Here is a 22,271-nt window from a genome sequence, read left to right as displayed (position 1 = left end):
GGCAAATAATAGCAAAAACTGTGATTATGGATGACAACTCAACTATGGTTGCGTTGCCAGAAGATACAGTCAGGAAATATAAATTAGTAAAAAGTTAGACATTTTTGTCAGTTTCATTTAATATCAGTCTTCTGAACTTTCTTTGAACTACTAAGTAAATTGTAAAAAATTATGCTCAATACAGAAATGGCAATTTCTATAACAAATTTGCTCGTTGGCAACTGAACTGAAGTTGGGTTGCAACCATAATCGAACTATTAATTCAATACCATCATGAACTGTGTATGAACCGAAAAAAATGTCAATGTTGACTAAGAAACGGTTGACTCGGATGCTACGAAGAACACCACTACACGGCTTCGTCACTGAAAGTGTTTGAAGACGTGATAACAAAGGGAAAGATTATCTAGCCGGCAAATTTATTTGAAACCTACAAGTCGTTCCTTAAAAACTCGCAATTAGCACAATAGGTGCTCAACGATATCCAATTTCCTACCTGTCATCACAGACACTCCGGAAGTATGTCTCCCCCTGCCTCCTGCGCTACGTCAAAGATCTTTTGTTGCAATGACCAGTCAGAACTTCTGCAGTCCAAGCTCAAATGGTAAAAATTTGCCCCGTTAGATGGCCGAAGTCTACGATAGCCGTTTAGGTAGTGCTGAAAGTTTTGGTGGTTAGATCATTTGAGGTCGGAGCTTGTGGAGAAATGTAAGAAGTTACTCCTGATCATGGACTGACTGGCCAAACAGTGCATAGCAAAAAGCTTTGCCTTTAAAGATGCGATATAGAAATTGCAAATATGGACCAGCTAAGGGATATGGTTTGCATATATTCGGGGGAGCGTTCTTTAAGAAAACCTTGGGCCTCGATTTTTTGCATACAACAAAGATTTTGGTTAAAGTGTTCAAGATGTCCGAGGGCGTTCAGTGATTTCTTAGAAATTATTAGGTTGCCCAAAAAGTAATTGCGGATTTTTCATATAGTCGGCGTTGACAAATTTTTTCACAGCTTGTGACTCTGTAATTGCTTTCTTTCTTCTGTCAATTATCAGCTGTTACTTTTAGCTTACTTTAGAAAAAAAGTGTAAAAAAAGTATATTTGATTAAAGTTCATTCTAAGTTTTATTAAAAATGCATTTACTTTCTTTTAAAAAATCCGCAATTACTTTTTGGGCAACCCAATAGGAGATCATTAAGGCTTCTGAATGGTTGTGGGTCTTTTCACAGGTGACCACACATTATGGTTAGTCTGGCGGGGCTGAGGGCCCTGGCTGCGGACCATTTAATGTCGAGAAGTAACAGATGTGAGTATCTCTGGAACTGTGTGTCAGACTAAGGCGCGTCCCGCAACATCAGGGGTTGGCGGGAAATGAGGTTGCAATACCCGTTAGGAATGGAATGTATCACTGATATACAGGGTTCATGCTACGGAATAGGAACTTTCAAGCCTTCTTTATTTTTGACAGAATTGAGGCTTTATGAGGATAATGCTACACCATGTATGGGGATATAGGCTTTGTTTTCGAGGAGTCAACTCAGGCTATTATTAGCAAAAGTGCCGACTGGCCATTACAATACAATGATCACTAACAAGCATAACACTGGACGCAATAATATAACTTCTGGAGCTTTTGTATCGTAGGAGCAAATTTTGCGCACTGTCGGGAGTGAGTCGGGAGTTTATGGAAGAACATATTTTCCAATATATCTAGTTTCGTTTCGGACACTCAGTCCTCTTATCATTTTGGGCTACCGTAGGCGCCGCATGTCTGCGATTCCAGCGAAATCTACCCGAGAAAGAGTTTGTTCTGGTCTGTTACCGATTGGCTATGTAAGGGCGCCAACAACTCGTTTTGTCATTTCGAGTATCACAGGCACTCAGTATTAAAGTAAAAATAGGTGCTGCCCAAGCTCTGAGATGACTGCAGTTGCAACTACTCCATATTCGGAGAATTCTACTATCCGCAACTTGTGGTTTTTGTTGTTGTTGCAACAATGTTGTAATATATTATATTTTCGCCTGCTTGATTCTGTTGAGTATCCAGACCCAGGAACTCTGCGACTAAGATGGGGTGAGTCCAGAGGTTCTCTCACCTCTGGGCCGTGAATACCTATAAAAAGATGACGATTTAGATGGTCTCTGCAATAACAGACCAGAAGCTTATACAGTTATGTCATCGCACGGGTAGGATCTTTGTCTTCTGATGGAGGTGGTCCACGTGAGCACTGCGGAGACAACCCGTCGCAGTTCGAAGAGCGGCATTCTGACAGATCTGAATATTATTCCACTGCGTGTCACAGGGCTGACGACATCACACTGGCGATGCACATCGCACTTACCACAGACCGGCCAATTGCTTTGTACGTGGTGGACAGAGTTTCTTTGTCAGCACCCCAAGTGACTTGAGGACCTTTGACTTATGCATGTGGAGGTTGTGCCCAGTAGCTCGCAGCTGAGTTTCTCGTGATGTAGATCAACACCACACAAATCAGATATCAGAATTGCATTCCTTGTGATGCTCATAGTCACAGATGTGAGCTCAAAGCTTCTCAGATGTCGCTAGCAATTGTGAGGGAATCTTTAGCGTTTAAATTTTATATGATGTTTTCGTAAAGATTCCAACCCAGGCCTTTAGCGTCATTTCCTAGGATATCTAAGCGCCGCAGCGATAGTACCCAGCAACCACAACAAAGCACAGCATCTTACATCTATCACATCTTATCCGTGTCCGGCATAACTATAAGTACCAAACGTGTTAAAACTTCGTTACCATGGGAAACTCAGCTGTGAGCCACCGGGCGCGTCCATAGTTAACGCATAGTGGAATGTTCCGTCGGTTGCTGCAACTGCAGCCGCGGGAAATCAGCGGTATGGTAAGAATCTACTCTAAAATAAGTTTCCGCCGCAATGGGTCCAATAAGCCGGAACAATCTTGCTTTTCTATACGATCGATCGCCGCCGGAACGTGATGGTTATTTAAAGGCGCCAATAACTCGCCTTGTCTTATCGAGCATCATAGGCACTCAGTATTTAAGCATGAGCCGGTGGTATCCGGCCCCTCACTGAGACTATCCGCTCAATACCGCTGATTGCCCGCGACTGCAGTTGCAGCTAATCCGTATGGAGCTTTCCACTATCCGCAACCTGTTGACGCGGTAGCTCCCACTTACACTTCTCGTGATAACGAAGAACACCACACCACATTGAAGTATGAATCTACTCTACTTACTGAATCAGTAAGAATCTACTCTAAAATAAGTTTCCGCCGCAATGGGTCCAATAAGCCGGAACAATCTTGCTTTTCTATACGATAGATGTAATGTTTCTGCAATTCTGAATTCTTTTCAACGACACGCAATAGAAAGTAATGTGACCGTAATTTGTAGCATACTTTTCTGCAACAACAAGAGTAGCAAATACAAGAAACCACCACTTTTGACAATTGAAGAATGTGTGAGAGTCGGAGAGAGGTGTAGTCTCACTCATAAAAAGAGAGCATGATCACTTGCGTGCGATGAGAGCCCATAACCCTGTTTAGAGAAACAAATTTTGCTGTGTGCATAGGAAAATCTCTTTCCAAGCTAATCTGACTCAGCCAGTTTAGCTTCATCCATCGATAGATTAACTACACTGTTTGTTGTGTTGCGAGGTTGGTTGCGGGGTAGTGGTACTTTTTCCTTTCTTTTTTCCCCCGTTCATTACGTTGCCTTTTAATTCTAAAACCAAAAACGAACAACAACAGGAGGATAAATATCGAAAAACAAAATCAAAATATTGGTTGTGCAAAGTATCTGTGGTTGTTGTGAGCTATGGTCCACATGTAATCAATTGATCTTTTATGCTGCTGCACAAACCAAACTGATGCATTGAAGTGACGTCACAGCACACATCAATTTTGAATTTGCGGAAACGAGGAAAAGCAACCTCTGCGTCTTTGCAGCCATAGGGAATAATTGATAAATGTGCAAACAAAAACAAAACAGATAAATCCGACTCTGCTTTAGAAAGTGAAACATACCACTGGCCTGGCTCCACATTAAAAAAAACCAAAACACTTTGCATTCCGCCGGTTGCTTTTTTGGGGAGCTCTTTCAACCCCACCAACACCACCTCTAAAACAACTGTCGAGCTAGCTATTCATTGAGCAAAACAAAAACAAACAGCTGTTGATAGAGGAGCAACGGCAAATGGCATTCGAAATCTAGTCAACAAACAAAACACAAAAAAAAAACATCGGCGAGAACTCTTGGTTTTCTGTTGACGGTTTTTGTACCCCCCTCATTTGTAAGGTAAGTGTATGGCCCAAAACTGGTTTCATTAGACAGACGGTGACACTCTTCTGCAACCCCCTTATTTCGTCCACCACTAGAACTGGTTTAGATCTGTTTTTTTCTTCATTTTTTTTATAGCTTACTTGGTGGGCATGGACTAGCGGCGGCGACTGCGCTTATAACTTTCGTGCAGCACTACCATCGCTGAGCGCACCACCTAAGCGGCCTTTAGTTCGTAAATTCTGCCGTTGCAGCCCGCGCTTGTTGTTTGTTGGGTTGTTGTTAGCACATTTTGGAATTTGAAACTGGTTTTTCGAAAATATGGAAACAAGTTAACCCGGTTTTCCATGTCCCCAACTCGTAACTCGCCGGAGTAGCCTTAATGGTTAGCAAATTAGCTTGTTTGGAAACTCATTTGTTTGTGGTGGTATAAACAGCTTTTTGCCATCATCGCGCCGCGCTTAACCACTTTGACCAACAGCAGGCAGTTAAGTCAGTCCGTTCGTTCATCTAATATGGCTCAGGTGAGTGTGTTTCTTATATTGTATTGTTTTAAAACAACAAAATATTATTAACAGTATTTGTTTTATAATAGTAGATTTATTTTCGGTTTGAAAAGTTTATGTCAAATAGCCATTGATTCCGTTTGGCGCTCAAGTGCATTTTGTGGTGTTATCTTAAATACACTCAGCGCAACGTATTTTTGCTTTAAGTAGCCAACATTTGAATGACGACGATTTAGCAAAAAAAAAAAATAGGTCACCGATATATAGAGGTCTTTAATATGCATTTTCGGTATGTATGAATCAAATCATTGTGGTTTCGAGTTCTAGTTTAAAATCAATTTCGAATTGCAAACGGAGTCGTTAAAGGTATTTTGTTGTTGTTGTTGTTCTAGCAGTTTATTGTGTTTTATTTTTCGCCTGCTTGATTCTGTTGAGTGTCAAGACCTAGGAACTCTGCGACTAAGATGGGCTGCGTACACAGGCATCTGCGTCTGAGTCGAGTGGGTCTGGCTGGGCAGTTAAGCAGGTGACGTGTATCGTGGGGACATACTAATGGGACATACATCTTGCATGTCGGCATCAATATTTGCTCTGTAAGTGTTGAGGCGGCTGCATCTGCCGGAACGTAATTGAGCCAGAACTACCCTGGAAAAAGTTTATGTCATATAGCCATTGATTCCGTCAAATTTTGCATATATGTACAACTTTCAGAGTTGAGTTAGGTTATGTTGAAAAGAGTGTGCGCATATTAATCCGGCCAATGCCATTATGGACGTACAGCTAAGCCAGTAATCGGCACGGGATAGCTGTCAGCACCACACAGGCCGGAACATTGATGTCCGATCTGTGTGGTTTTTATTGTTATCACGAGAAGCTGCGAGCTACCTGGCGGGTGCACAGGTTGCGGATAGTGGAATGCTCCATACGGAGTAGCTGCAACGGCAGTCGCGAACAATCAGCAGTATCGAGCAGAGAGTCTCAGTGAGAGATCGGGCGGCACCGCCTCTTGCACAAATACTGAGTCTCTATGATGCTCGATATGACAAGGCGAGTTATTAGCGCCTTTAATTAACCAATGGCCACCCTGTTTCCGCGGCAATCGGTCCTTTAGACCGGAACGAGCTTGCTCACCTACAGGAGCTTGACGCCACCTCCACAAGAATATGTGGCTACAACAACAAAAACAAGTAATCGGCTTGTTGTACACTCTAAATAATAAAAAGTAACCTCGAAAAAGAAAATTTTAAGTCAGGAATTGAGTGATGCTTACAAAATTCCAAATTGTTTTCCATACCGAGCCCCTTAATTGGTTTATGTCTGTTATAGTGTCCCTACGAAAGCCGGGCAATGGCATAAAAAACGTCTCATCATCTTCCCCACATATCCTACACATGCTCTCACTTACCGCACCGAATTTGCATTAGTGAGCTCGTAGTCCTCTGTGTCCTGTTATGATATCGAAAGCTTTACTGACCTCCTGCCTACTTTCTTTCAGTAATAGCCTCGTCTTCTCACAATCCACATCTCCACATAAGATTTTCGTCGTCCTACCGTTCGTAGCCCACGCTCTTAACTTGGACTGCGTCGATTCGAAAGGCTTCGGGTTAACCAAATTTATTGACGGCAGTCCTCTGGCCTTTACTTCCAATTCGTCTGCTGTTTCATTTTCCCTTACTCCGCTATGGCCCCAAACCCAAACTATGCGAATCGTGCCATCCTCAGAGAAGGCGTTAATCGCGTGATCGCGCGAATCTCTGTCTGCAGGATCGTGTTATGGTCAGGCAGTCGAAATGATCTTCCAGATGGTAATAGTAGGGTTCCGTCAATCTAATACTGCCGCCGTGAGCAGTGCCTCGCATTCGACCCCAAGTGCCTCTCAGGTATCCAATCGAAAACCTCTTCCATTACTTCCACGTTTCCTATCGTCGCCTCGATAATACCGCGATGGTATAACCTGCTCCTATCCATTCTCCCATCGCAATGGCTGCCTCACACTTTAGTTGTATGACTATGGGTCGGATATCTAGAATAGTCTCCAATGGCCTAGTGGGCGTGGTCCTCTTCGCTCCGCCTATGCCAATACAACTTTTTCTCTGAACCTGTTGCATTATCCTAACGTTGCACTTTTTCTACATAGCAGTCCACCAAACTACTGAGGCATAAGTAAATATGGGTCTAATCACGCTTCTGTAGAGCCAGTGGACTACCCTCGGATTCAGGCCCCATTTCAAGCCTACGGCCCGTCTACATAGTGTCCAACATCTGTGAGCCTTCTCGGTATGCTCCTAAATGTGACACTTCCAATTCAGTTTCCTGTCCAAGATCATATTTAAGTAATTGACCTTATCAGATATCGAAATCGTTCTATTGAGGAAACGTTGTGCGTTTAATTGGCCCACCTTTGTCTTAGTCGTGAACCAAGGCGGATTTCAGTCTTTTCTGGGTTAACATTGAGACCCCTAGGTTTAGCCCAGTTGCTATCTTGAAAATACATATGACAATGCATAACGTGTGATGTTTTAGCAATGTTCTCAAGTCAAAGGCAGGCAGCAATTGAGAAGCAGAAAAGAAACCTTTTGAAAAAACATAAAAACATTTGCCGGTTAATGGTATACAACTATGTTGCCTAAGGAGCATCTCCTAGGTAACTGACATAGACCGTTTAATATTTAAACCGAATTTAGAATGGGTGCCTCGATCTTCTGGGGTCCTTAATTAATTTCAGACACCTAATTTATCGACGACTTCCCCACTTGGTCTTTTTATCGGAGTTTTGGTACTTCTCTTCTGCGTTTACCATCAGGCTCATTCTCAAAAGACTTTTCAGCTGGAGAAATGAACTATGTCAACCTTCTCGTACAACAGCTCATTTTCGATCAACGCAGATTGACCAGTAATGTTGCGAAATTTTTAGAGAAAACATGCCAATAACTACCATGCCTGACTTGTCTGCCTCGTATAATCTTCTGTAATTGGATATTATTTCATACGCCACTATCTGAAGGCAACAGCTGGGAAAGATTTTCTTTCAGGGTTTCGATACTGCAGGTTTTTGATACTCATGGTTTCCTTAGGGAATATGGAATGGAAAGAAAAAGGGGAGAATATGGCAAACCACTTATTTGCGACGCGTTTCTTCTCTTGTCAGAGGCTCTTCAGGAATTTTAGATGTGAAGGCAACAAATGCCGTACATTAATAGGTAGTATTTATATCGCCATGGGACAATTTCACACTCCACGCTGGAATTTCAAGCTCCGATCTGTGTGGTGCTCAAAGTTTGCGGATGGTGGAATGCTCCATACGGAGTAGCTGCAACTGCGTCGCCGAAAATCAGCGGTATCGGTCGTAAGGTTACAGTGAGAAGCCGGGACGCAGCGGCTCTTGCATAAATACTGAGTGCCTATGATGTTCGATATGATAAGGCGAGTTCTTGGCGCCTTTAAATAACCAATAGTCATCATGTTCCCGCGGTGATCGATCCTTTGGCCCGGAACTAACTTCCCCACCTATAGAAGTTTGACGAGCATCGCTACCTACACATATAGTGGGTGGTTACAAAAACATTGCAAATTTTGCCCATGAACATTCCACTAAGGAACAATTATTTCGCTTAGAATATGTGAAGGCATTTCTTATTGAAAAAATTCGCTAGAGAGGATCATTTTCATGTTTTTTGATGTTTTAATTTTGCTTTAAAGTTGAGCCTAATGACCTAATGACTTGAGACCTAATAATCACCCATCATTATCAATCGCATGGCAGCCGGTTGTATGTACCGGATTGACCCGATGAAATTCTTCATCGTCAAGGGCTGCCGCCTCAGTGTACCACACACTGCTACTACAACAACAACCTATCATTATGCTACGCGTTTCGCCTGATGTCGCCAAAAACTCACCTTGTTATTTGGCAAGAGCCGTTGCCGCGGTAACGTGACGACCATTGCTTATTTTAAGGCGCGAAAAACTCGCCCTGTATTATCGAGTAACATAGGCCTTCAGTTTTTAAGTAAAAGATGGTACCGCCCGGTAAACGCTCTCCACTTAAAATCATGACATAAAAATTAATTATAATTATATAATTAAATGAATATATCTTGCTTGGAACCACTGATTGCCGGAGACTGCAGCTACAGATATTCCGTATACCTACGGTGTAGTCAACTATGTTGTTGTTGTAGCCACATTTTCATGTGAATGTGGCGATCCTCGTTAAGCTCCGGTAGGTGAGCTAGCTCGTGCCTCCAAAGGACCGATCGCTGCGGGAACAGGGTGGCCATTGGTTATTTGCAGGCGCCAATAACTCGCCTTGTCATATCGAGCATCATAGGCCACTCAGCACTCGGACGGTGGTGCCGTGCGACCTCTCCCTGAGACTCTCCTCTCGATGACCACCAACCGCCAATATTTTTAACTCAAAAAGATCATCTAGTATCTAGTATCAGCAACACAAAATGCCAAAAACCAAACATATAAAATTTAATTTTTCAACTTTTTTTTTTTAAATGCAAGTTATGTTGAATATGAATTATATCCTTTCTTCACACCCATAATTAAATCCACACTCTATTTTCAAAAACTAATATTGGATTTATTTCGAGATTACCAAAATCCTGTATTTAAAATACAATTTTAATTCAATTTTGTTTTTGTTTGTTTTTGTTCAACACATACAAATACAATATAAAGGAAAAATAATACAAATATAAATAATATGTGGTAACTGATTAAGAAATGTAATTAGAATAATTCAATGGTAGCAAATATGTAGATTTTTATGAACCACAGGACATGCAAGCATCTTTATTTTCCAACGAGCATACCATCTCGGCCATTCTCTTTTCACGTTCAGCTGCAGCCATGTCCTGCTCCTGATGCTTGGGTGATGCTATACCATTTTCCTTCACACCATTCGTGGTAGCCGCCACTTGGGCTGCCATTTTGCTACGATCAACAGTGAATTGTATAGCATTGGCAGCTGGTTTAGTTCTCAAATAATACATGCCCGTCTTAAGGCCAGCTTTCCAGGAATAGAAATGTATTGAAGTCAATTTGCCGTAGTTGGGCTCGGCCACATGTATATTGAAGGATTGACTTTGGTCAATGAAAGCTCCACGATCAGCAGCCATTTTAATGGTGGTCTTGACAGAAATTTCCCATACCGTTTTGTAGAGCTCTCGTATTTCTTTGGGAATTTCCTCGATGTTTTGTATGGAGCCACGGCTAGAAATAATTTTATTTTTCATTTCCTCATCCCATAGGTCGAGTTCGGTCAAATCTTTAAGCAAATGATGATTGACAATGTTGAATTCACCCGATAGTACACGGCGTGTATAAATGTTTGAAGTGTACGGTTCGAAAGCTTCATTGTTGCCCATAATTTGGGCAGTCGAAGCCGTGGGCATGGGGGCCAGGAGCAGCGAATTGCGTACACCATGTTTGGCAATTCTTTCCTTTAGGGCAGCCCAATCCCAGAGATCGGTGGGCACCTTGTTCCACATGTCATATTGAAGTATACCTTTGCTCACTGGGCTTCCTGGATACGTTTCATAGGGACCATCTTGTTCAGCCAATTCACAACTTGCTTCCAAAGCACCATAGTAAATTGTTTCAAATATTTGTTGATTCAATTTGAAGGCCTCCTCGCTTTCGTAGGGATAACGCATGAGAATTAGAGTATCGGCAAAACCCTGGACACCAATGCCAATGGGACGATGTCTGAGATTAGATTTTCTGGCCTCCTGCAGTGGATAGTAGTTGACATCTATGATTTTGTTGAGATTGCGCGCCACGACTTTAGATACTGTCTTCAATTTCTTAAAGTCAAAAGTTTTTTCGGGCGTCACAAACATGTTCAGGCAAATGGAGGCCAAGTTGCAGACAGCGATTTCATCCGGTGCTGAATATTCAACGATTTCTGTGCACAAATTGCTGCATTTAATGGTGCCAACATTTTGTTGATTACTTTTGCGATTACAAGAGTCCTTAAATAGCATGTAGGGAGTTCCAGTTTCTACTTGGGATTCTATAATGGCAAACCAAAGCGCCTGCGCCTTAATGGTTCTGTTAGCTTTGCCGGCCTTTTCGTATTTTTCGTAAAGCTTGTCAAATTCTTCACCCCAGACCTCATGGAGTCCTGGACATTTGTGAGGACACATTAGGGACCAATCGCCGTTTTCTTCCACACGTCGCATAAACAAATCTGGTATCCAAAGAGCATAGAAAAGATCTCTGGCACGATGCTCTTCTTTGCCGGTATTCTTTTTTAAATCCAAAAACTCAAAGATATCCGAATGCCAAGGTTCCAAGTAGATGGCAAATGCACCAGGACGTTTGCCACCACCCTGATCAACGTAGCGTGCAACATTATTGAATACTCTTAACATGGGCACCAAACCATTGGAGGTTCCATTAGTGCCGGCTATAGAAGTTCCCTTAGCGCGAATGCAATGGACATTGATTCCAATACCTCCAGCTGATTTGGAAATCATAGCACACTGCTCCACAGACTTAAAAATGCCCTCAATAGAATCGGCAACCATGGTCAAGAGGAAACAAGAAGACAATTGTGGACGATTTGTGGCTGCAGCAAACAATGTGGGCGATGCATGGGTAAAGTAACGCTCGGACAACCAGTTATAAGTTTCAATGGCCGAATCTATGTCCTCTCCATGAATACCTACGGCCACACGCATCAGCATATGTTGCGGCCGTTCGGCAATCTTACCATTCATTTTCAATAGATATGAGCGTTCTAGAGTCTTAAATCCAAAGTAGTTGTAGCCAAAATCACGGTCGTATACAATGGCCGAGTTGAGGCGCTCCGAATTTTTCATGACCACATTATAATGAAAATCGGAAATCATTGATGCCCTTTGTCCAGTCTCGTCACTGACGAAATGATGCAGGTCACTGATGACTTCCGAGAAAACCTTTTTAGTTTCTTTGTGCAAGTTGGACACAGCAATGCGAGCCGCCAACAAAGCATAATCGGCATGATTTGTTGTGAGTGTGGCAGCTGTTTCTGCGGCCAAATTGTCCAATTGTTGAGTTGTGACGCCGCAATACAAACCATTGATTACCCTTAAGGTTATGGCCACTGGATCGACGAAGTCCATGTTGAGGCCATAGCAAAGTTTCTGGATGCGTGAAGTAATCTTATCGAAATGTACTTCCTCTTTGCGGCCATCACGTTTGACCACAAAAAGTTTCTTCGACTTCATGTTGTTAACCATGATGTCTGGAAAGTCTGGATGGGAATTTCACAATACACAGAAACAAAGGGCAAATGACACAAGATGAACAGATGAACGTTGTTTGACGAATGATCAAATGCGCAAAGCGTTGCTGCAATGCACAATTTTGCGCCAAAAGTTTGGTGTTACCACATTGCTAGGAAATATGTCAAATGTACTAAAACAGGGTTGTTATTGACAATAGGTTTTGCAGCAAATTTGTTTTTCCTCGGCAATTTGATTATTGTGAACGATTTTATTAATTTTTAATTATTGGGCGCTAAAGATATTTGCCGTGTTTTATTTTAGTCATATTCAGTGCCAGTCAGACGTTTAGTAAAAGTATCAGAGCAAAAGTTGTACTAGTAAGTTATAGTACAAAAATAATAAGCACCAAGTTAAATTTCGAATGTAATATTTTTTTTAATTTTAACAGGATATTCTAACACAGAAAGAAAAATGTTCATGATATTTATGATTTTGTTATAACATTTATGAAAAAAATATTTAATTACGTCCCAATGAAACTTTTCATAGCATTAATGAAACACGTTTCATAAATCTCAAATCAATGAAACATGTCATAACGTTTATGAAAATCAAATCTGTAGTTCATGAAAAGTTTTCATAACATTTACGAGCATTTTTCACAACATTTAAAAAAAATTTCATAAAATTATGATTATATTTATTATATTCATGAAACCCTATTGTAATGCTTATGAAATGCTTTCATTATATTTAAAAAAAATATATAAAGAATACATTTTATAAATAATGTGAAAACATGCATGTAGATATGCGTGTGTCTTTTTTTTCATTCGTTCTTTTGCCCACAACGAAAGCATGTGATCAAAAATGGACAACAAACAAACAAACGAGAAATAATCGCAAAATTCTGAGGTTTATTAGTGTACTTGGAAAATTCACCCATCAAATTTTCATAAATAAAACAATTTTCTTTGTATACCTACATGGACATATTTTAATAACAATATTTTTATATATATGATAAAAATTATAAATATTATGAAAATTTTCTTTATATGTATGAAACAAAGTTCCATAAATATAAGAACTTGTTTTTCATAAGTGATCATATTCATACACTTTTGTCATTAAGAATTTTCATAATATTTATGAATTTCTCATTAATACAATAAAATTTTTCATGATATTTATGAACAAAAGCTTTAGCTCTGTGTAGCTTTAGACCATTAAGTGAAATGATTATATACAAAGAATAGTTTAGCAAGCAACTATTGAAAAGTTTGGCAAGAGTATGCACTTTATGTTGTTGTTATTGGTGTTGTAGCAGTGTGCTGTACACTGAGGCGACAGCCTTTGCCGATGAAGGACTCCATCGGGCCAATCCGGTACGTACAACTGGCTGCCATGGGATTGGTTCTCATAGTCCTCCCGTGCCGACGGCTCATCGGGCACTTTAGGTATGCAGGCTATCATGGCGAAACAATTAAAGGTGATCCCATTTGTACAACAACCACAAATCATACAGTGCAACCCGCCACCAGCTGATGGTCGTTTTGCCAACACACGCAAACAAATTTGTGTGCGTACATGAGCGAAGAATATGCGAGAAAGAAGATAACAACAAAAAGAATGCAAACAAAAATCTGACATCTTAATACCGTCAAAACTGGCCGGCTGTTCGCGTGAGAGAACCTTTTTAAATCCGTCTTGGCAAGCTACAAAGGCCATATATTGACAATTAGTATTTATATCGAAATTAATGCGAAAATGCCTCTCCGAAATGAATCGGTTTTGTCCTTCTCAACGAACTTACCTCTTATTTCGCTGCAAGAGATCTGAAGATGTCTTCAACCAAATCTTCAGCCACATTGTTCTCTACAAATACGCCATGGGATTGGCTGTTCTTGTTATCGATTCATCAAGAGCATTTGCGACTTCTGGGCGCTCACGGACTAAATAGGGAAATCGGTTTATATGGAAGCTATGTCAAGTGATGGACCGAAGAGTTTTGAAGATGATATATGACTGGGCTAGTCCCCTGCGTCTGAATGTAAACCCTGAGAAGAATGGAATCTGCGGGGCGATGAGCAACACGCCTACTAGGGCACCGGAGACATCCCGCCCATAGACCTACAGATTAAGTATGTCGGCTGCGGCTATGAGACTTGGGGCGTAGGAGAGTGGATTGAAGAAAGTCATACCATCGTGGTGTCATACCATCGTGATCGACAATAGGAAACCTGAATGGATTGGGAGAGATCGCATACCTGACATGACACTGCCATCAGTGAATCCGACATCTTCATAAGCGACGCAGTTCGAGTTAAGGACGTGGGCTATGAAGGTGCAACAGTCAATCCCATGGCAGCCGGTTATAAGTCCGGTGTGACCCGATGGACTCCATCATCGGAAAGGACTGCCGCTTTAATGTACAATACATGCACAACAACTGTGCAAAAGTGAAACGTTCGGTAGGTCGACGACTATCTAATAGGGAGATCCGGATTCAAAGAAGACGAGACTAATTCTGAAAGAAAGTTAGTAGGAAGGGGGTATAGATTTCGGTATCATTACGAAACACATAGGACTATATGTGCGGCATGTGATAGCGTGTGCAGGGCATGTGGAGAAGATGATGAAACGTTGGAGCATTTTCTATGTCATTGCCCGACTTTCATGTCTAACGTATTAATATCCGCACCCTTTTTGAATTTAACTTTGAATGATGATGCATTAATTATCTCTAACTTTCCTTTTATTATTATTTCTTGCAGGATCTCGATAATAACTTTTATAACGGGTTCGAATCCAGAAAAAAATTGTTCAGCTGTGGTTATCCCCTGCTAATGCTGGCGACATTTGTGAGGTACTTTGCCTTGTTAAAACTTCTCCCCAAAGAGGTGTCGCTCTGCGGCACGCCGTTCGGAATCGGCAATAAAAAGGAGGTCCCTTATCATTGAGCTTAAACCTGAATCGGACAGCACTCAGTGAAATGTGTGTAGTTTGTCCATGTGCCCTAATGTAATGTTCATGAGCAAAATTTGCAATTCTGCAGTACCTTACTAATATCGCCAACATAAGGATGTTCTTGCCTGGATTCTAACCCAGGCATAAGACACCATAAGCGGACATGCGCCACGATAAATTCACACCGTTTTAAAGACTTGTTATGGAGAATAAATGGGAGTTTGGTGACTAGCACGGAATTCCCGACAGGATTTTTTCGAGGTTATTTTTTTTTTTTGTATTTAGGGTGTACAACAAACCGATCACTGGCTCAGGTGTTTGTTCATAGTAGAATGGGGCGTATTAATATCCGCACCCTTTTTGAATTTAACTTTGAATGATGATGCATTAATTATCTCTAACTTTCCTTTTATTATTATTTCTTGCAGGATCTCGATAATAACTCCGATGCCTATATAGATGTGGATAATACCGTTATAACACCGAGTCCTCAACGTGTTCGCAATATACTAACACTAAATGAACGTATAGCAGCTATAAACGCTTACAATCATCGTCCCATGTACACAAAAGTTGCTCGCATGTTCAATTGCAGTTGGGAGCAAATCAAGAATATCATATCTAATCGTGATGCTATAATGGAATTCTATGAAGCCACTAAAAGTCAGAAGGACGAACAACAAATGGATTTAAGGCAGAGAAAAATTAAATTTCTAAGCGAATGTGTATACGAGTTTATACAGCGGGTGCAGTATCATCTGAAATTGCCCATTACCGAGGAACTGATACGGCTGCAAGCTTTGGAATTTCATGATTTCATAAAATTGGATGACTTTGTGCCGAATAAGAAATGGTTGAATCTCTTCAAGGCCACCTACAACATTTCACTGGCCAATAAACAAATATCCTTATCTCGTGTGCCACCCTCCTCGCTGGATGTAAGAGATATAATGGCTTATTGTACAAAAAATAAGCCAACACAAATCTACTCCGTGCACATGAAAGACCTTAAGCAAAAATACAATAGTTTGGATGCCAAGACAGCTGAATATGAGAGTAGACGTGTCCGAAAACTAAATTTCCTACAGAAAGCTTTAAATGAATATCTGCAGAGGGCAAAATTCCATCACAAATCAATGCAATTGGACGATGTAGCCCTTCAGACGGTGGCCAATGAGTTTAATGAAATATTGAAAGTTCAAGATTTCTATCCCACTCTGGCTTGGATAAGAGATTTTAGGCAACGCCATAATGAGACAGCAACCTCCCAGGATGGCAGTACCAAACGCCCCTTGTTGTCTTTGGATCTTAAGGATATTCTCAGTTATTGCAGTAGAATGGATAATAAAACCAAAGCCTGCACCATAACTTTGACACCCAAAGAACCGTCCACGACGGGTGTGCACCAAATGCCTATGCTGCCCAAATTACCAGTAAGACCAACTGATGCAAAAATAAAGTTCCTTCAGAATCACATTATTTATTTGGAGGAGGAGGAAGACGAAGAAAAGGATGTTAAGCCCGTTGTAAGTGATATGAAAACGGAAAGAGTTTGGCACCAAGAACAATCTCCACCCTTGAAAATTCGTAAAATAGAGTCTATCAACAATGATCCAGTGCTGCAAAATGAATTAAGGCAACAACATCAACAGGAGAAGTCAGTAGAAGAGAATGATTTACAAACTGCATATGAACAACAAATGCCCATTAAGACAGAAAGAGAAGAAGACATTAAAATATCAGAGCTCAATGCCCCATCAAGGCCACCGTCAACTGAAAGGCCAAGCATGAGTTCAACAAATGAAAATCGTATATTTCTTACACCCACCGTCATAAGCCACTCATCTCAGGCCCTTAACAAGGCTATTCACAACAATCCGCCCGCATTAGAATCTCCTCCTGCCAACAGCAGGAACTGTGAGGAAGACCTTGAATTACCACGACAAATTACTAGCTTCAAAGATGCCCTGCGTTTACTTAAGCCTCTGGAGGAGTATGCCATGCTGAGAGAAAACTATCGTGCAATTGGTCTCATTACACAGCTGGAAGAAGTTCTTAAAAAGGATGAAACCAAAGCGGATGAAGACTTTCGCGCGTGAATTTCGTTTTGCAAAGTTTGGCGACAGAAGCACTACCAAATGTTTTTTTTTTTTTTTGTTTTAAGAAATACAATGTATTTCTTTGGATTATTCGAATATGTTTTAAGAAATGTTTACATCTAAACTTGTAAGAAAATCCTAACTACTTTTAAGATAACATAAAGGATTTTGTAAAGTTCCTTTTAATGCAAGCCTAGGATATTGAATTAAAAATTAATTGAATTAAAAGATTTTGTGTTTGATAAAAAAAAAGACAAGTAAAAGCGTGCTAAATTCAGCTGGGCCGAATCTTAGAAACCCAACATTATTATTATTTATTGCTTTAGCGCAGGTTATGAGGAGCATAGTTCCGTTAAAAATTCTTTAAATTCATTACCTTCTTTCGTTATTGCTTTGATTTGAGACTTTGACAGGCTTGATTTCATTGTTGAAACTTCTTCGTCATGAGCCTCTGGGCCATACTCTACATCGGGCACCTTGTGGGTTCCAAACTAACGTTATCTAGCTTTATTATCCAATTTTCGCAGCGTGTGTCCAACCTATTTCCATTTTTTGGAAGCCATTTCTTTTTCAATTGGAATTTGATTGCACCTTCTATATAATTGGAAGTAAGAAATCCACTTGTTGCCAACGTAGCGCAGAGGTAAGCCTATGTCCGCCTATGACGCTGAACGCCTGTGTTCGAATCCTGGCGAGAACATCATGAAAATGAAAGCGGTCGTTATCCCCTCCTAATGCTGGCGACATTTGAGAGGTACTGTGCCATTTGATTTGGTATGGCAGCCATGTAAAAACTTCTCCACAAAGAGGTGTCGCCCTGCGGCACGCCATTCGGACTCGGCTATAAAAAAGAGGCCCCTTATCATTGAGCTTAAAAAAACTTGAATCGGACTGCACTAATTGATATGTGAGCAGTTAGCCCCTGTTGCTTAATGGAATGTTCATGAGCAAATTTGCATATTTGCAATCCAGTTGTTGGGCCAGCATATACGTAAAGAGCGCCTTAAATGCAATAAATTCTTGTTATTGTGTCTTTAAAAAGCTGTCAAAGCTGCCATATTTTGTGTAGATTTGCAAAACCTCCTGTAGCTTTAGAAAGTTCAGCTTCTATGTCATCCTTGGTGACACTAAAAAGGTATTATTTGGCTTCCCAGATAAGTGAATCTGCTTACCAGACATTAGGAGGGGATAACCACCGATGAAAACTTAGTATGATGTTGTCGCCAGGGTTCGAACCCTTGCCATTGAGTTTAAAACTTGAATCGGACAGCACTCATTGATGTGTGAGAAGTGTGTCCCTGTTCCTTAATGGAATGTTCATGGGATGTTCATTGATCGAATTATACCGTACATGGATCGGATGTTAGAATTTGTAACAGAACACTACATGCAAAATTTCAGCTAAATCGGATAACAATTGCGGCTTCTAGTGTATCTAAGTATATGTACGCAGTTTAAAGCGCATATCTTTATTCGGTCGACCACTATCGTAATTTCTACAGATGGGCATGGCTAGATAGACTAATAATGTCAAGATGATCAAAACTATTTGTCTTAATGGGATCGCAAAACAATATTTCGAATTGTTGCAAACGAGGTGGTATAAAAATCGCATTAAGAAATAGCGGTCGCTTCTCTCGTTCCATTAAATAGCATCAGTGTACCGATGGACTACAGCACTTAGGAGACAAGTTTTACATGGCTAATGCAATTACCATAGCAGACAATTTTTCCATCTTTGGCAGGCATGAATCTCCTCATCCCTTCTGTCGGGGATTGAGAATGACTTGCCAGAAGACCACAGTTGATCCATGACGGCCGGTTCTAAATACTGAAATAATCTGATGGAGTCCTCATCGGCTAAGGCCTGCCGCCTCAGTGTAGGGGATTTTTCTGATATAAAGTGTTCTCGCTCGTTGAAATAAAACCTGGGTGTTATGCCTTTGTAGAAGGAATGAGGACGTCAGTCATTTTAGTCGATGTAGCAATGACTGATCGGAGCATATGCACCAGGTTGTTCAACCGTCACCACTGGAGGCCATAGTATCGCAGAGGTTAGCATGTCCGCCTATGATCCTAAACGCCTGGGTTCAAATCCTGGTAAGAACATCAGAAAAAAATTTTCAGTCGTGGTTATCCCCTCAAGATGGTGGCGAGATTTGTAAGGTACTTAGCCATGTAAAAATGTCTCTCTAAAAAGGCGTCGCATTGCGGCATGCCGTTTGGACTCGACTATAAAAAGGAGTTTCCTTATCATTGCGCTTAAACTTGAATCGGGCAGCACTCATTAATTTATGAGAAGTTTGCCCCTGTTGCTTAATGTGTGTTCTCTTCCCGTTCTGTTTAACCTCTACCTGTCTAAAATCCCTCCATGATAAAGATAATATCATACGCAGATGACTGCATTGTCATAGCTAAGGGGAATAACATCAATGAGCACTGCGAATAAAAATTTTATCTCCAAGAACTGGCGGAATCGCAACTTAAAAATATCTTCTACGAAATCGTCGACCACACAATTCACCACCAGTAAATCTCCCTATGATCCTAGGGTTGAAGACCTCGACAGCGTCTTTTTATTGTCAGCTCCTGCTACTACATTCTGCTATAAGGCAAGAAACAGAAATCAAATCCTCAAAAAGAAACATTATTTACCACTTATAAAATATAGGCCGACCAGAAGTGAATTATGCAACGCCAACGTTAATAGCAGAAGTGAAATTAATTTAGTTTAATTAATTTCCAAATGGTGTAGCAAACTGAACTCATATTGCCAAAGCTAAGAAAATGCCATCCCCAATATATGCCCTTCATGTAACACAGGACCCCATTAAAAACCTGAAAATCCTACTAATATGATTGCAGAATCACTATGGACTGCTTCAATTGAAGCGATCAGATTCCTGGAGCTAGATCTGTAGACGGTAGCCGGCTCAGAATAATCTTAGAATGAGTCCAACTGTATATTTAAAACGATAGGACCAAAAGAAGAGCCTTTAGCTGCATAGGTGGTTACCGAGCTGATAAACTACCGTCGGACGAAGTTACAAGTCATCCGCAGCGTCAAGTCTTCTAAGACGCTGGACCCCGATGGAATCTCTACATTGGCGATAAAGAACCTGGATATACAGGAAGTCGAGTACATAACAAAGGTCCTCAAACAGTCTATAAACACTCTCAACGCTCCCGATGTCTAGGAAATGGAAAGAATGATCCCACATCTAAAGCTAGGAAAGGAAAATCGTACAGACTGATTTCTCTCGCCAGTAGTTAGGACGCTTGAGTGTGAACCGAGCATCAACACGGATTTCTTTAATTGCGAAGTACGATGAATGCTCCACATAGGTGATAGGGCATTTGTTGTTGTTGTTGATGTATAAAAACGTAGTGTATGTTTAGTTCTTCTAGTTTTACTTACCATTCGTTGAAGTATCCATGCTGCCTAGCGAAATTAAATGTCTCATGCATAAAAAGTTCCTCATTTTGCAAAAACAAAAAAGCTCACGGTTTTATTATGGCTTCGAGATCAATCACTTTTCCTTGGGCTTACTTCAATGAAAGAAAGAGTATTTGTAAAACAAACGGATAACAAGAGCCACGCTAAACACTTTTGTCAAAAGAAACACTCGCGGTTGTATTAGAAAAAAAAAAAAACAAAGCAAAAACAAAACTGCTCCCGGTTTTATTAGGGCTTCGAGATCAATCACTTTTCCTTGGGCTTACTTCAATAAAAGGAAGATTATTTGTGAAACAAACATAATAAGAGCTAAACGCTAAACACTTTTGTCAAAAGAAACACTCGCGGCTGTATTTTGAAGTTGAAGATCGTTCAATTTTCTTTGGCTGTGTTTAATGAAGGAAACGCAATAGGAAAAGAAACGGACGTGAACAGATATTAGCTACCCAAAATTTCCGTCATTTTAATTGCAAATATAATTGAAAAGGTTTCCGCACTAATTCGCACAATGTTAAGTGTATCTCACAATAGATCCACATCATTTGTACACTTATTACATTGTTCTTTTTTATCAATTAAATTCTTTATTTAAGTTTTTTTTTTTTAACAAAGTTTTATTTAACAACGCGGCTTCCCGTCGGCTACTGTTTGCTTGAAAAAAATCTCTAAATTCAAGTAACGGGATTTGTCATATGATTAGTGCAAATAGTGTGGTCATATCGTGTGGTAGTAGGTCTCATGTTTATTTAAATTATAGGGATGACGCGGGATGCACTTATAAGATGAGGTTATGCGAACAGCTGAGTACAATTTTTTTTATTTTTGTTTTGATTTTGCAGTAAATCTAAATGTCAAAGGCTTGATATCACAGCGGTAGTCTCGTTGGGGGTAGTTTTTTTGTGGTTGTGCTAATAACCCTACTTCTTAATTGTACTATGGGATGACGATAGGGATCAATTTCATATTTGGAATTATGAAGAAATGGAACAATATGTATTAAACCCCGTTTTACACGTTCTCTTTGTTTTGTGTTTCTCTTAAATTTTGCTGCGAATTTTAATAATATAATAATTATGAACACCGAGAAACATTTATTTATATATAAAATAACTATGTTTTGATAGCTGATATGAATGAAGAAGCTCCAGTGATTAAGGCGATCACGATAATACACGCAAACTGGGACGAACAAAAACCGGCGTCATCGGCTCTTGCATAAATACTGAGTGCCTTTGATGCCCGATATGGCAAGGAGAGTTATTGGCGCTTGTATATAACCAGTGACCATCAAGCTTCTTCGGCTATCGGTCCTTTGGACCGGAACGAACTTGCTCACTTATAGGAGTTAGACGAGGATCACCACCTCCACATATAGACATGTGGCTACCAACTACAAATTATTTAGATTTTTAGCCATAATTGATATCACCAGATGTATCAATTTGGCAAATATTTATTATAATTGTTTGACAGATGATAAAGTGGCAATATGTTTGCCGCAGAAAGTTAAGAAAAATATTATTATTTGGTATACGAGTAAATAGGGAATTGTTGTTGTTGTATTATTCTATCATTCTTCTGGTTCTGTTGAATTTTCATATCCAGGAACTCGACGACTAAGGTGGGATGTATCAAGATGGACCTGGATTTAAGTCGAGTGGATCTGGCTGAGCAGTCAAACAGGTGTCGAGTGGTCCCAGGTTACAATGTGTGCGTGTGTGTATACGTGTGCGTACAAGAAGATA

General features: G+C 40.4%; 2 protein-coding genes across 2 annotated transcripts; one reads left to right on the top strand and one right to left on the bottom strand.

Moving 5' to 3' along the window:
• Positions 1 to 3,545: 3,545 nt before the first annotated feature.
• On the top strand, positions 3,546 to 17,297 carry LOC106091607 (uncharacterized). The gene is made up of 3 exons (XM_013258170.2): positions 3,546 to 4,289; positions 4,410 to 4,795; positions 15,399 to 17,297. Exons 2-3 carry the CDS (start codon positions 4,787 to 4,789, stop codon positions 17,067 to 17,069), a joined length of 1,680 nt encoding a protein of 559 aa, XP_013113624.2. The 5' UTR covers positions 3,546 to 4,289; positions 4,410 to 4,786; the 3' UTR covers positions 17,070 to 17,297.
• LOC106091606 (ribonucleoside-diphosphate reductase large subunit) lies at positions 9,347 to 12,141 on the bottom strand. Its single transcript, XM_013258169.2, has one exon. It carries the CDS (start codon positions 12,010 to 12,012, stop codon positions 9,553 to 9,555), a length of 2,460 nt encoding a protein of 819 aa, XP_013113623.1. The 5' UTR covers positions 12,013 to 12,141; the 3' UTR covers positions 9,347 to 9,552.
• Positions 17,298 to 22,271: the final 4,974 nt, after the last annotated feature.

The sequence above is a fragment of the Stomoxys calcitrans genome, chromosome 1 (genome assembly GCF_963082655.1).
Source record: "Stomoxys calcitrans chromosome 1, idStoCalc2.1, whole genome shotgun sequence".
NCBI classification, from domain to species: domain Eukaryota; kingdom Metazoa; phylum Arthropoda; class Insecta; order Diptera; family Muscidae; genus Stomoxys; species Stomoxys calcitrans.
Note: the sequence above shows the minus strand (reverse complement) of the source record. Positions and strands in the feature narration are given on the sequence as shown.